The 13,810-nt window shown below is 43.0% G+C and overlaps 1 protein-coding gene across 3 annotated transcripts in view; it reads right to left on the reverse strand.

Annotated features, from left to right (window-relative positions):
• Nucleotides 1-13,616, reverse strand: part of WDR33 (WD repeat domain 33) — a gene marked incomplete at its 5' end in the record, with an annotated part of 1,521,229 nt that extends 1,507,613 nt beyond the window's left edge. For all 3 annotated transcript variants that reach the window (XM_044070565.1, XM_044070566.1, XM_044070564.1), the window contains 1 exon segment: nt 13,512-13,616. In XM_044070565.1, the coding sequence (XP_043926500.1) occupies nt 13,512-13,616 (105 nt within the window).
• Between the last annotated feature and the right edge of the window lie 194 nt (nt 13,617-13,810).

Below are 13,810 nucleotides of genomic sequence, written 5' to 3' on the forward strand. Positions count from 1 at the left end.
CACATATTTATATTATACACACACATATACATACACACACATGCATCAATATAAACTTTACCTTCATCTACAAGCAAATACACCACATAGGTTGTAGAAGATGGAGAAGGAAAAATAAACGCCAGAATGAAAGGGGTATGGCAGGAGGGTAACCTGGATTGCAACAGTGAATACACTAACATCTACATTTATGGTAAGTGTACACAACTGTACTATGTTCGTGTTTCACTGTTGCAGTCATTACATTTGGGTAGAATCCCAAAGCTATGGTTGGGAGGCTGGAGCTAAACAGCATAAGGTGCAGCTATAAGGCCCTGCAGAAAGTACAGTTGTAGTGTATTCACTGTTGCAGTCATTACATTTGGGTTATCCTGCTGGCAGGTTGCCCTCAGTTGGCCTGAAATCCAAAGTCTTGGGTCCTGCGTCAGTTGCAGTCTCCTCTTCCCTGACATCAGGTCATCAGGGGTATAAAAGATGCGGCCAACGCCATTTTCTTCAGTTTTTCTTGCCCCAGATGTCAGGTGCCCAAAAAAGGGTATGCTAAATATATTTAAGTAACACATACATGCATCAAAATAAAACACCCTTCATCTATAAGCAAATACACCACATAGGTTGTACAGATCAGGGAAGTAAAGATAAGTTCCAGCAAAAATAAGGGGGATGGTGGGAGGGTAACCTGGACTGCAACAGTGAATACACTCCAACATCTACATTTATGGTAAGTGTACACAACACTACTATGTTCTTCATGTTTCACTGTTGCAGTCATTACATTTGGGTAGATTCCCAAAGCTAATGGATGGGAGGATGTAACTAAATAGCATTAGGGGCGGCTATGAGGCCCTGCAGAACTGCAGTGGCAAAGCCTGCCCTGGATTTAGAGTAAAGTGGCAAATTGTAATGTTTTGTAAAGGTATGCACTGAACTCCAAGTAACAGCCTCTAAAATGTCCTTAGTTGGTACTCCTCTGAGAAAGGCTGCTTAAGTGGCTGCAGCTCTGGTTGAATGTGGCCTAATGCCCTTAGGCACTGACTTGCCATGCTGCGAGTAGCAGAAACGAATGCAGTGGCATATCCACTTTGAAATAGTCTGCTTGGAGATGGCCTTTCCTTGTGATCTTGCAGCATATGCCACTAGTAATTGCTCTGTCTTCCTGAAAACTTTGGTTTTGTCCAAATAGAATCCAAGTTGTCTGTGTACGTCCAAAGAATGCAGAATTTTCTCCCCCTTTTGTGGATTTGGATAAAAGGTTGGCAAATGAATGGTTAAGGGCTACACTGGATACTACCTTAGGCATAAATGTAGGGTTTGTACTCAGATAGACCCTGTCCAGATAAAAAAAATAAAGGGTTCCCACAGCCATGAGAGCCTGTAGCTCTGACAGTCTTGCAGAAGTTACTAGGGAGCAGAGTTGTTTTCCAAGATAAAAACTATATCTGCAGTAGCAGCTGGCTCAAAAAGAGGTAAGGTGAGTTTTTCCAAGACATAATTGAGGTCCCATGTAGGTGCTGGGAGTTCTTTGAGGCCTTAAATTTTTGGCTCCTCTGAAGTACTGCCTTAATAAAGGATGAGAAAAGAGTGGTGGCTCTGTATTGTAATGAGCCAAAATGGCAGAGGCATGGATTTTAATTGATGAGAAAGATAAGCCTTTGTCCAGCATCTTAGTTAAGTATTGCAAAATCTGAAGAATATTTGGGACAGCTGTATCAGTTCTTTCAGCTTGGTTCCAAGCACAAAATCTCTTCCATTTTCCAGCATAGGATTTTCTAGTACTAGGCCTTCTGGCTTCTAAAATGACATCCATCACAGCTTTACTGAGAGGTGTGCTTTGTATGGCTACATTATCCGCCATACTACCAGGTTTAGGGTCCTGAGTTGGCTGTGCAGAATCTGATTGTTTTGTTGGGACAGTAGATTAGGTACTTGAGGTAAGGTCCAGGCCGGGCATAGAGACAAGTTCCTTAAGATTGGATACCAATACTGGCTTGGGCCAGTCTGGGGCAATAAGAATAATTTTTGGTTTCTCATGTCTGACCTTTAGGAGTACTTTGGGGAGGAGAGGCAGTGGAGGAAAGGCATATACTGATAGGTTTGTCCAGCTGAAAGATAAGGTATCCACTTTCCATGCTTGTAAGTCCTTGTGCAGAAGCTTTTTAGTAGATTGTTGTGAGGGGAGGCAAATAGATCTATGTCCGGGCGTCCCCATTTCTTTATCATGCTGAAGACTTGTGGATCCAGGTGCCACTCGTGGGGGTCCATGAGGTTTCTGCTTAGTTCGTCAGAGTATTTTCCTTTCCTGGCAGGAATTGTGCCTGCAGATGAACTTGGTAAGTCAATGCTGTGTCCCATAAAGCCATGTCTAGTCTGCAAAGGGGGCAAGAGGGAGTGCCCCCCTACTTGTTTAAGTACCACATGACCATAGTGTTGTCTGTCTTTATTAGAAGTTGTCCCAGATGAATTAGGTCCTTGAAAACTATCAGGGCATTTTGAACAGCTAGCATCTCCTTTTGATTGATATGTTGATCTATTTGGTTTGTGGACCAGATGCCCTGAATACCTCTTCCTGCCATGTGGGGCCCCCAGGCATAATCTGATGCATCTATCGTAAGGTTCTGCCTGGCTGGGGGTAATAAGAATGGCTATCCCTTGTTTTGGTGACAAGCCTTTGCCCACCATCGAAACTCCTTTTGCAAGCAGGGAATGAAAGAAATCATGGTTTCCAGGCTGTGGCAATGTGTCCAGACTTTTTAGGTACCACTGAAGTTTCCTCATATGCAGTCTTGCATATGGAATTAGTAGGATGCAGGATGCCATGAAGCCCAAAGCCTGCAGAATTTTTCTTGCAGACAACTGGGCCTTTGTTGCCATTTCCTTGAAATAGCTAATCAGTTGCCTTTGTCTGGCGTGAGATAAGCCATCCGAGCAGTTGTATTTAAGCTTGCACCCAGGAATATTATCTCTTGTGAGGGTACCAGTTTTGATTTCTTTTCATTGACTGAGTACCCTAGGCATGTTAAAACTTTTCACAAATGCCAGATGCTGTAGTAGAATGTCCTTGTTCTCTGCTTGAATGAGGCAGTCATCCAAGTAAGGATAGATTTGTATTCCTCTGTCTGCAGAAAGCAATTACTGGTGCCAGGCACTTTGTGAAGACCCTGGGCGCAGTACATAAGCCAAAGGGCAGTGCAGAGAATTGGTAATGCTTTGAGCAAGCCTTGAATCTGAGAGGTACCTTCTGCATGATTGTCTGATTGGGACATGTAGGTATGCCTCTTAGGTCTAAAGTCACGAGGCAAGCCTTGCTGCCCAGCATGGGCAGAAGCTGCTGCAAGGTCAACAACTTGAATTTGGGTATATCCAGGTAAGTGTTTAGAATAGACAGGTCCAGAATTGATCTCCATGCTTCATCCTTTCTGGGTACCAAGAACAGTCTTGAGTAAAATCCTTGTCCCTGCTCTTGCTGTGGCATTTGTTTAATAGCCCCCATGTGCATGAGAGATGCAACTTGTTTCAGAGCCTCTGCCCATTGATTTTTTGGCAGGTCTGGCCAACAGTTTGTCCTTAGCAGGGTATGGAAGTGAAACTTGTAGCCTTGTGACACTGTCTAGAACCCATTTGTCCTGGGTAATGTGCCAATTTCGAGAAAAATGTACTAGTTTTCCCCCTAAGGGTGCTGTCAGAAGATTAGTGCTTGGTACAGGCAGGGGGAAGTCATTGAGACAGTTTCCTGTACAGTTGTGATTTGTCCTCTCCGCTTTTGGAGGTAGAAGCGCCCCATTGCTTAGACCTGTACGAACCGTCTGGCTGGGATCTGCCTCTAGGGCGTCTGGATCTGCCCCTTTGAGGTCTGTCTGCTAAACCTAGGAGGCAGTACCTGTAAGAATTCCTTGACTGTTTGCAAAGATTTAACTTTGTCCTCCATTTTCTTTAACACCTCTTCTGCCTTAACACCAAACAGGGTATCATGCTGTAATGGAGCATCTAATAATTTTGCTTTGACATGATCAGGCAGATTTTGTTCCTTTAACCAAGCATGCCTCAATGACAGAACCCGTAACAGCGGCCCTGCAGGAGGCCTCCAGAGAATCAAAACCACATTGCAAAGAATGCTTTCCAACTTGTTCAGCTGCATGCAATAAATCCTGCATTTCTTTGTTTTCTGCACATTCAGAATTTATCAACATTTTCTGTTTAAGCAGTGTCATGATATATCGCTGATATTTGAGCATATGAAACTGGCAATTTAAGGCCCTAAAAGCCAAGGTAGCAGATGTGTAAATCTTTTTCCCCATCTGTCTAGTGCCCTAGAATCTGTCAGAGGGGGTAGGGTTTTTTGCAGTGGAAGCCTTGACCCCCCCTTGGGACCCTGAGAAATAGTTTCTGGGTCTGCAGCAGGGTTTTGAAAAGGAATTTGAGAGAGTCAGGAACCCTGTAGTATCTGTCCGGCTTAACAGGAGCTGGAGGTAAGGAGTCAGGGGTCAGACTAGACTCTGAAAACACATCTACAATGTCTAACAGGTGGAATAGCTAGAAGCCTGTGTTGAGGTAGTAAAAGTAGTCTCACAGCCTTTTCTTAGATTCTGAAAAATACTGGCTCTCCCAGTGGAAATGCTCCCTCATGGTATGCAAGGTTTCCCCAAAATAGTAGTCCCTCAGGAGGAGAAGCTGAATAGATTCTTCAGCATCAGAATCCTCATAGGGAGGTACAGAACATTCCTGATCAGAAGAGGAATCAGAAGAAATGGAAACCTGATCTGAAGATTCATAGTCTGTCTCTTGGCCTAGGCCTCTTATCAGGAGGGGGATGGGAACCCCTAAATCAAGCTAATTAAGTCTTCCGCCATTTTGAGCATCTGTTATTTGAGCATGGAGGCCTGTCCATGAGGCTGTTGAGCTTGTTTCGTTGTCTTTAAAGGTGCTTTAGTCTTTGCAGTGAAGCTTAAGTCATTTTAATGTATAATTCTTTAGGTCTGAATACACCCTCAGAAGCAGATGCCTGCTCAGCGGCTCTGGACCCATCTGAGGGAATAGTTTCCGATGCTCCAATACTTTGAGCTTCTAGCAGCCTTGCTGACTCCACGTGGGTGTCAGTAGCGGCCTGCGACTCTAAAGTAGCGGGCATCAGGGGCTGCAAAAGCGCCTCACTGAGAACCGGCGACTGGCTTAAGAGAAGCCTCATCGTCTGTTTTGGACCTCGGTAGCCTTTTTCTGTGTGTTTTTTGTGAACTCCGGTTGTTGGACGGCTATCCAACAACATTGTATAATTAAATCTGCGGACAAAATAGCTTAATGCAAAATTGTACAGACGCTTAACAGTGCGTTGGTTAAATCTAGCACAAAACCGACAGCTAGCTACGTCGTGATCATGGCCTAGGCAAGGAATACAGTGAGAATGAAAGTCCTTATGAGGTATTTGCTTCCCACAAGAAATACAATTATTAACTTTTTCTGACATCGGACTGGAACAAGAAAAAAAGTTTCTCCAACAGGGTACTTAGCTTTTAAAGACTACTACGGATCTGAAATAAGAACACGAAAATCTCAGGAGTCGGCAGACTGGCACTTGCGAACTGCTTCTGCTTCAGGCACCGCATGGCAAGAAAAACTGAAGAAAATTGCATCGGCTGCATCTTTTATAACCCTGACGACAGGGAAGGGGCGACAGCAACCGACGCAGGACCCAAGACTTTGGAATTCAGGCCGACTGAGGGCAACCTGCCAGCAGGATAACCCAAATGTAATGACTGCAACAGTGAAACACGAACAACATCTGCAGTGGCAAAGCCTGCCCTGGACTTAGAGTAGAGGCAAATGATAATGCTTTGTAAAGATGTGAACAGCTCCAAGTAGCAGCCTCTAGAATGCTTTTGGTTGGTACTCCTGAGAAAGGCTGCTGAAGTAGCTGCAGCTCTGGTGGAATGAGACCTAATGCCCTTGGGCACAGGTTTACCATGGCGTAAGTAGCAGAAACGAATTCAGTGGCTTATCCACATTGAAATAAGTCTGCTTTGAAATAGCCTTTCCTTCTGATCCTGCAACATATGTCACTAGTAACTGCTCAGTTTTTCTTAGAGCTTTAAGTCCTGCTCAAGTAGAATATTAGCTTTCTGTGTACGTCCAATGAATGCAGAATTCTCTCTCCCTTATTTTGCGGATTTGGATAAAAGGTTGGCAGATTAATAGTTTGGTTAAGAGCCATACTGGAAGCCACCTTAGGCATAATGTAGGATTTGTCCTCAGAGAAACCCTGTTTGGGTAAAATATGATAAAAGGCTCCACAGCCATGAGGGCCTGTAGCTCTGAAACTCTTCTTGCTGAAGTAATTGCTAGTAGCAGAGCTGTTTTCCATGATAAGAACTTAATATCAGCGGTAGCAGCTGGTTCAAATGGAGGTAGGGTGAGCTTTTCCAACACATAATTGAGGTCGCATGCAGGTACTGGTGATCTTCTAGGAGGCCTTAAAATTTTGGCTCCTCTAAGATACTCCTTTATGTACAGGATGAGAAAAGATTGGTGGCTCTATACTGTAATGAGTCGAAATGGCAGAGGCATGGATTTTAATTCATGAGAAAGGTGGGCCTTTGTCAAGCACCTCAGTCAAGTATTGTAATATCTAAGGAATATTTGGTTTTGCTGTATCAGTTCCTTGTGCTCGATTCCAAGCACAGAATCTCTTCCATTTATCAGCATAAGATTTTTTAGTACTAGGCCCTCTGTCTTCCAAAATGACATCCATCACAGCTTTACTGACAGGTGTTGTTTGTATAACTACATGATCAGCCATGCTGCCAGGTTCAGTGTCTGGAGTTGATTGTGCAGGATCGGATTGTTTTGCTGGGACAGTAGTTGAGGTCTCTGAGATAAGGTCCAAGCTGGGTATTGAGACAAGTTTCTTAGGATTGGGGGGCCAGTCCGGGGCAATTAGCATCATCTTTGGTTTCTCGTCTGACTTTTTAAGAAGACCTTGGGAAAAGAGGCAGAGGAGGAAAGGCGTAAACTGAAGGATAGGGCGTCCACTTTCCATGCTAGTCTGTGATAAGTCCTTGTGCAGAATCTTTTCAATTGATAATTTTGAGGAGAGGCAAACAGATCTAGGTCTGGACTCCCCCATTTATCATGCTGAAGACTTGTGGATCTAGTTTCCACTCGTGAGGATCCATAAGTTTCTGCTTAAATCGTCTGCCAGAGTATTTTGCTTTCCTGGCAGGAATTGAGCTTGAATATGTATCTGGCAAGTCAAAGCTGTGTCCCACAGTGCCATGGCTAATCTGCAAAGGGGGTAAGAGTGTGTGCCCCCCTGCTTGTTTATACACCACATGACTGTGGTGTTGTCTGTCTGTCAGTACTTGTCCTGGATGAAGTCAGTCCTTGAAGGCTGTTGGGGCATTTTGAACAGCTAGCATCTCTTTCTGGTTGATATGTAGATGCATTTGTTTTGGGGTCCATATACCCTGAATGCATCTTCCCGCCATGTGGGCCTCCCAGGCATAATCTGATGCGTCTGTTAAGGTCTGGCTGGCAGGGGGTAGAGTTAAAGCCCGCCCCATGTTTTGGCGACATGCCTTTGCCCACCATAGAAACTCCTGTTGTAGGCAGGGAATGAGAGGAATCAGTTTCCAGACTGAATGTTGACTCCATAAACTTTTTAGGTACCACTGAAGTTACCTGATATGCAGTCTTGCATATGGAATCAGTAAGATGCAGAATGCCATGAAGCCCAAAGCCTGCAGAATTTGTCTTGCAGATAATGGTTTTTGTTGCCAGTTTGAAGTAAGTAGTCAGTTGCCTTTGCTTGTTTGGCGTAAGGTAAGCCATCTGAGCATTTGTATTCAAGCTTGCACCCAGGAATGTTATCTTTTGAGAGGGTACCAGTTGTGATTTCTTTTAGTTTATTGTGTACCCTAGGCATGTTAGAAGCCTTTTCACAAATGCCAGGTGTTGAAGAATGTCCTTGTTCTCTGCTTGAATGAGACAGTCGCCCAAGTAAGGATACATCTGTATACTTGTCTGTAAAATGCAATTACTGGTGCCAGGCACTTTTTAAAGACCCTAGGAGCAGTAGATAAGGCAAAGGGCAGTGGAGAGAATTGGTAATGCATTAAGCCAGCCTTGAATCTGAGGTATCTTCTGCACAACTGTCTTATTGGGACATGCAGGTATGCCTCTTATGTCTGTCACCAGCCAAGCATTCTTGCCTAGCATGGGCAGAAGCTGCTGCAAAGTCAGCATTTTGAATTTTGGAATATCCACGTATGTGTTCAAAATCGATAAATCCAGTATTGGCTGCCAGGCCTTGTCCTTTCTGGGTACCAAGAACAGTAGAGTAAAAACCTTGTCCTTTTTCCTGTTCTAGTACTGGCTGAATGGCCCCCATATCCATGAGGGACGTAACCTATTTCTGCGACTCTGACCATTGACCGTTTGCCATTAGCAGAGTATGGAAATGGAATCTGTATCCCTGTAATACTATGTTTAGCAACCACTTGTCCTGGGTTATTAACTGCCAATTTTGAGCAAAAAAGTGCTAATTTTCCCTATACGGGTGCTGCCAAAAGACAAGTGCTTGGTGCAGGCATAGGGAAGTCATTGGGACTGCTTTCTGTAGGTTTGTGCTTTATCTCCTTCAGATTTGGAGGTAGAAGCGCCCCACTGCTTTGACCTGTATGAATCTTGTGCCTGGTATCTGGAACCCTTAGGGCGTCTGGATTTGCCCCTTTGAGCTCTGACACAGGAAAGGACCAATTTTTTGTAGGCCAGTGTCTACTGAATCTTGGTGGCTGCACTTGGAAGTCTTTTACAGTTTGCATAGACTTAGCTTTGTCTTCCATTTTCTTTAAAACCTTTTATGCCTACCTCTTATGCCTTAATACTAAAGAGTATCATGCTGTAAAGGTGCATCTAGCAATTTAGCTTCATGATCAGGTAAATTTTGTTCCTTTAGCCAGGCATGCCTCCTAATCACAGATCCAGTAACTGTGGCCCAGCAGGAGAAGTCTAAGGAATTAAAAGCACATAGCAAAGTATGCTTTCCAACCTGTTCTGCTGCATGCAATAATTCCTGCAATTCTTTATTTTCTGCACATTCAGAAAACATTTTCTGAATCAGCAATCCCATAACATGTTGATACTTGTGCATATGAAATTGACAGTTTAAGGCCCTAATTGCCAAGGCTGCAGATCTACAAACATTTTTTCCCCATTTGTCCAGTGCCCTTGAATCTGTCAGAAGGGGTAGGATTTTTTGCTGTTGAGGCCTTAACTCCCTTTGGACCCTGTGAAATAGAAACCCTGCTGCTGATCCTGAAACTAAATACAAATTTATGTGAGCCAGGGACCCTGTAATATCTGTCAGGCTTACTGGGAGCCGGAGGTAAGGAATCAGGGGGTCAAGCTCGACTCCGAAAACACATCCACAATGTCGAAAACTGGGGGTACGGCTAAAGGCCTGTGCTGAGGGAGAAGGAAATCAGTGAGCCTCTTATGATTCTGAGAAATAATGACTCCCCCAGTGAAAATGCTCCCTCAAAAGTATGCAAGGTTTCACCAAATGAATAATCCTCAGGAGCTGATGTAGATGGTATGGACTCCTCTGCATCAGAATCCTCAGGGAGGTATAGATAATTCCTGATCAGAAGAAATAAAAACCTGATCTGAAGATACATAAGTGTCTTGCCTAGGCCTCTTATCTGGAGGGGGATGGGAACCCCTGATCAAGGTAATAAGGTCTTCAGCCATTTTGATCTATTTAAGCATAGAGGCCTGTGCAAAGGCTCATGCGTCAGTTTTTTTTTTAGTTTTAGAGGTTGCTTTTGTCTTTGGTTTTGCAGCTGTCGTTGGCTTGATATACAAATGTTGATGCCTGAATACACCCTCAGAAGCCAGTGCCTGCTCAGCGGCTCCAGACCCATCCGATGGAGATACATCCGTGGGTCCAATACTTTGAGTATCTCGTGGCATGCCGGACTCCACATAGGTGTCAGTAGGGGCCTGCGACTCAAAAATAGCGGGTATCGGGGGCTGCGAAAGCACCTCACTGAGTACCAGTGAACCAGCGACTGGCTTAGAAGCTTCGTAGTCAGTTTTGGACCTCAACTGTCTGTCTTTCTTTGCGTTTATGTACTCCGGTAGTTGGATTGCTGTCAGACATTTCTGGGTAGTTAAATCGGTTTCCAGAATACTTTGAAGCAAAAATATACAGACGCTTAGTGATTTGGTTAAATCTAGCACAAAACTAACAGGCAGGCACGTTGTGATCAGGGCCTAGGCAAGGACTACAGTATAAACGGAAATCCTTAGGAGGTATTTGCTTCCCACAAGTAATACAATTATTAACTTTTACTGACATCGGTATGGAGCAAGAAAAAAGTTTCCCCAATGGGTACTTAGCTTTAGTGAAGACTTATGTTCTGAAACTCAGTCTCGGCAGACCGGCACTTGCGAAATGCTTCTGCTTCAGGCACCGCGCAAGAAAGACTGAAGAAAATGGCGTTGGCTGCATGTTTTATACCCCTGCCGACCTGAAGTCATGGAAGAAGAGACAGAAACCGACGCAGGACCCAAGACTTTGGAATTCAGGCCGACAGAGGGCAACCTGCCAGCAGATTATCCAAATAATGACTACAACAGTGAAACACGAAGATAATCATCCAGACCACAAAAAATAATCCATCTTTCTCCAGGACTGCCAGCGTACAGTCCGGGTGCAGGATTTGTCTGTTTTGTAAGGAGACAAACTATTTGAAATGCTTGCCACAACTGGATCAATTTCTGGAAGACCGCCTTATTCAATTCCCAAATCATGTGGGTCTATTCTAGTCGTGCTCAGCTCATCTGCCACTACATTGCAAAACACCTAGAAGGCCAACGATGCTGTACAGCCACCTCCCAAAACATCAGTGCCAGCCTGCAGAGAGGGAAAGATCTGGTGCCCCCATTTGAGTACCACATCACTGTGGTGATGCCTATGAATCACCTGTAGTGATATTATGGACCACAGATAGAGATTTTATGACATTGATCACGGACATCTCTGAAAATTTGTGTGCTTTTCATCTTTATCCCTATAGAAACTGCTAGTCAACCAAACTCTGAGGTGTCTAGTTACACTGACTTGGGACAACTGAAAATAAGAGACCTGGATTTTGAGCCATTTGCTGTACCCATCAGTGGTTTACTACTTTGACGAAACCCAAAACTGAAGCCTAAATTTCAGAGGTTAAAATGTTGGGACCAACTTTTTTTTTTTTTTTTTTTTTTTTTAAAGCTACTGAACTTTAATCCTGTGCATCACGGTGAGAAAAAAATCATGAAACTCAAAAGTCATGAACTCAAACTTCAGATATTCTCTTGCTAAAGTCTAAGACTGACTGGAAAAGCACAAAGTTTTCAGACATAATTTCACCTTTCCTGTGTAATAAAAGCCTTTTAGTGGCAGTTCAGAAACAATCCTGTGACTGAGTCAAGGATTTTTAATTTACCTGGAACTCCAGGTTGGTTTGGAGAAGAGACCAGTTTTAAGTACTCCTAACATTTGGGAAAAAACTCTGCAAAGTGAAGTCACCTAAATAAAGAAATGTCAATGCTTTGCGCTCTGCAATAAACTGACACTGGAACACATTCTGTAAACACAACTGGAGCTGTAAATAAACCTAAAGGTAAAGCAGGAAAATGAGTGTGACCAGACAATCAGAAATTACTTGAAATCCAGGGCTATGGGGATGTTTCAATAAGCATACCTTAGACCTAATCTTACTAGAAAACTCAAAAGGGGAACAGATAAGACTCTGAAGGGTTAACATTTTAAATTTTTGCACTTTTAGTTGGAAAGATCTAGAAGTGGTCTCCCATGAAAGCTCGCTCTTTGGAACCAGAAAGACTGCAGAGTAGAAGCCATTCCTTCAACATAAATGCACATGTCCTAGGACTCCTACTGCCAAGAAGTACTGAAGAACCTGAGTAAATAACTGTTTACAGGGTGGGAACGAACTCCTCGGAAAGGAGGTAAATGTATCAAGTACCAACTGGAACCCCTCCTGAACAAGTTTAAATACCCAAAAGTGTAACACAATATGTTGGGAAATGGGATTACTGAGAACCAGTTTCTGAACAGATTTACAGACAGGGGAAAGAAACTCCTGGCATGATCATTCTTAAGAAGACTTTTTTTTTTAATTAAAGATTCCCTTTTTTGTTCCCTTCCTGCCTTTTTTTCTTCCAAGAAGTGGCAGGGATTGCTTATTTTGCCTTAAGTGGAAAACTTGAGATTTTTAATTGGGAGGGGTCAAAGTTTCCAGAATTTCTCCCTCTCAAACTGAGGACCTGAGTAGCAAAAGGGCCAAACAAAACCCTGTTATTTTAAGTAGTTTAATTTTCAGACTACTTCAAACTTATGCACCCAGGTCTACCTCCTCAAAACTGTAGACACAGTATCTGCACAATCCTACACTTTCTTTACCTTATGAAAGTGGAGTGTGTGGCAGAGTATTTCCATAAACTGTCTACACAAGGATCAAGTGTTTGGTAATTAAGAACTCTGTATGCTGAAATGGTTAAAATGGCAAATGGGTCAGATCTAAGATGATTTAGCTTCAGACACTGTCTTTTTGGGGACTGAAGATAGTAAGTCAGGATTATTATATGCAGCATTTAACACATCCTCAAAGGCTGGCAAAAGGGGAAGAAAGGATACACAATGAGGCGCACACACTTGTCACATATCGCCTCACTTTAGGGGGAAGTATCCACTTGTTTCCACAAAAATACCTCAATCATCCAGGAAATCATTTCTGCAAAGGAAAACTTAAATGGAGCTGGATAAATAACATCTTCTCAAAATCAGAGCATTTGGGCTCAGAACTTACCAACACTTCGGTGATTTCCTTCCAGACAGCCAATCTGCAGTCAAAAACATAGGAGAAGGGGCCAAAGCTTTGTGAAACTGGCCAGTTGTAACCTGGCAGGAAAAAAACCCTCTAGTCAAAGGCTACTGCTGCAGTGAGAATGATGAACATCTGCATATATATTAAACTTCAGCTGCTATAAATTCTGGGAGGAGTTTCACACTTATTTAACTGGTAATTTCCCTGCTTAAGTCTCTCAACAGACTCAGCTGCAGCGTAACATGAAACTGTGGTAAATGTGTGCTGTAGCAAAGTCTACTCCAGAAAAGATCTGAAAAGTTCTATAAAACCCTAGAAGGATAAGGGGGGACAGCTCTCCAATGAAAAAAACTAACATGTGAAACCAGTATTCAAGCAAGCAAGAAAAAAATGCAACACAAGTGAAATCAAGCATCAATTATTTTTTGATTAAATGAGATTGATACCAAGGATTATAAACCACCCCACCTAAATATGACAACAAAGCTTTTTCAAGAAGGTAAACCTTAGTGTGAAAACATTTTCAATCTCCGGGTTCCTTGGCATTTTCAAAACTGTGCCAGTACGATGTCAGAACAATGCACACAAACAGAAAAAAAAGGGCGGTCACAACAGAAAGTAAATTCTTACCCTGACGACAAAAACAGGACATTTAACCTTATTAGTTGATGTTCTGACAAATTTTGTTGTAACAGCATTCATAGGATTATTCAACATTCCCATAGGAGGCACCAACTAGAAAGGAGAACAAAATAGTTCATTAAATGTTAAAACTAAACTTTACATTGCCAATTTCCATTCTAAATGAGACTGTATTTACCAATATCCACAATGAACGTCTCCCAACCTGTTAGTAAGCCAGCATGCAAACAACTTTCACAAAGGCATATACACACATGTTTTGTTATAAAGTGTGTGCATAATTATAT

Source organism: Protopterus annectens, chromosome 4.part1 (genome assembly GCF_019279795.1).
Source record: "Protopterus annectens isolate FY-2018-M chromosome 4.part1, PAN1.0, whole genome shotgun sequence".
In the NCBI taxonomy this organism is placed as follows: Eukaryota; Metazoa; Chordata; order Ceratodontiformes; family Protopteridae; genus Protopterus; species Protopterus annectens.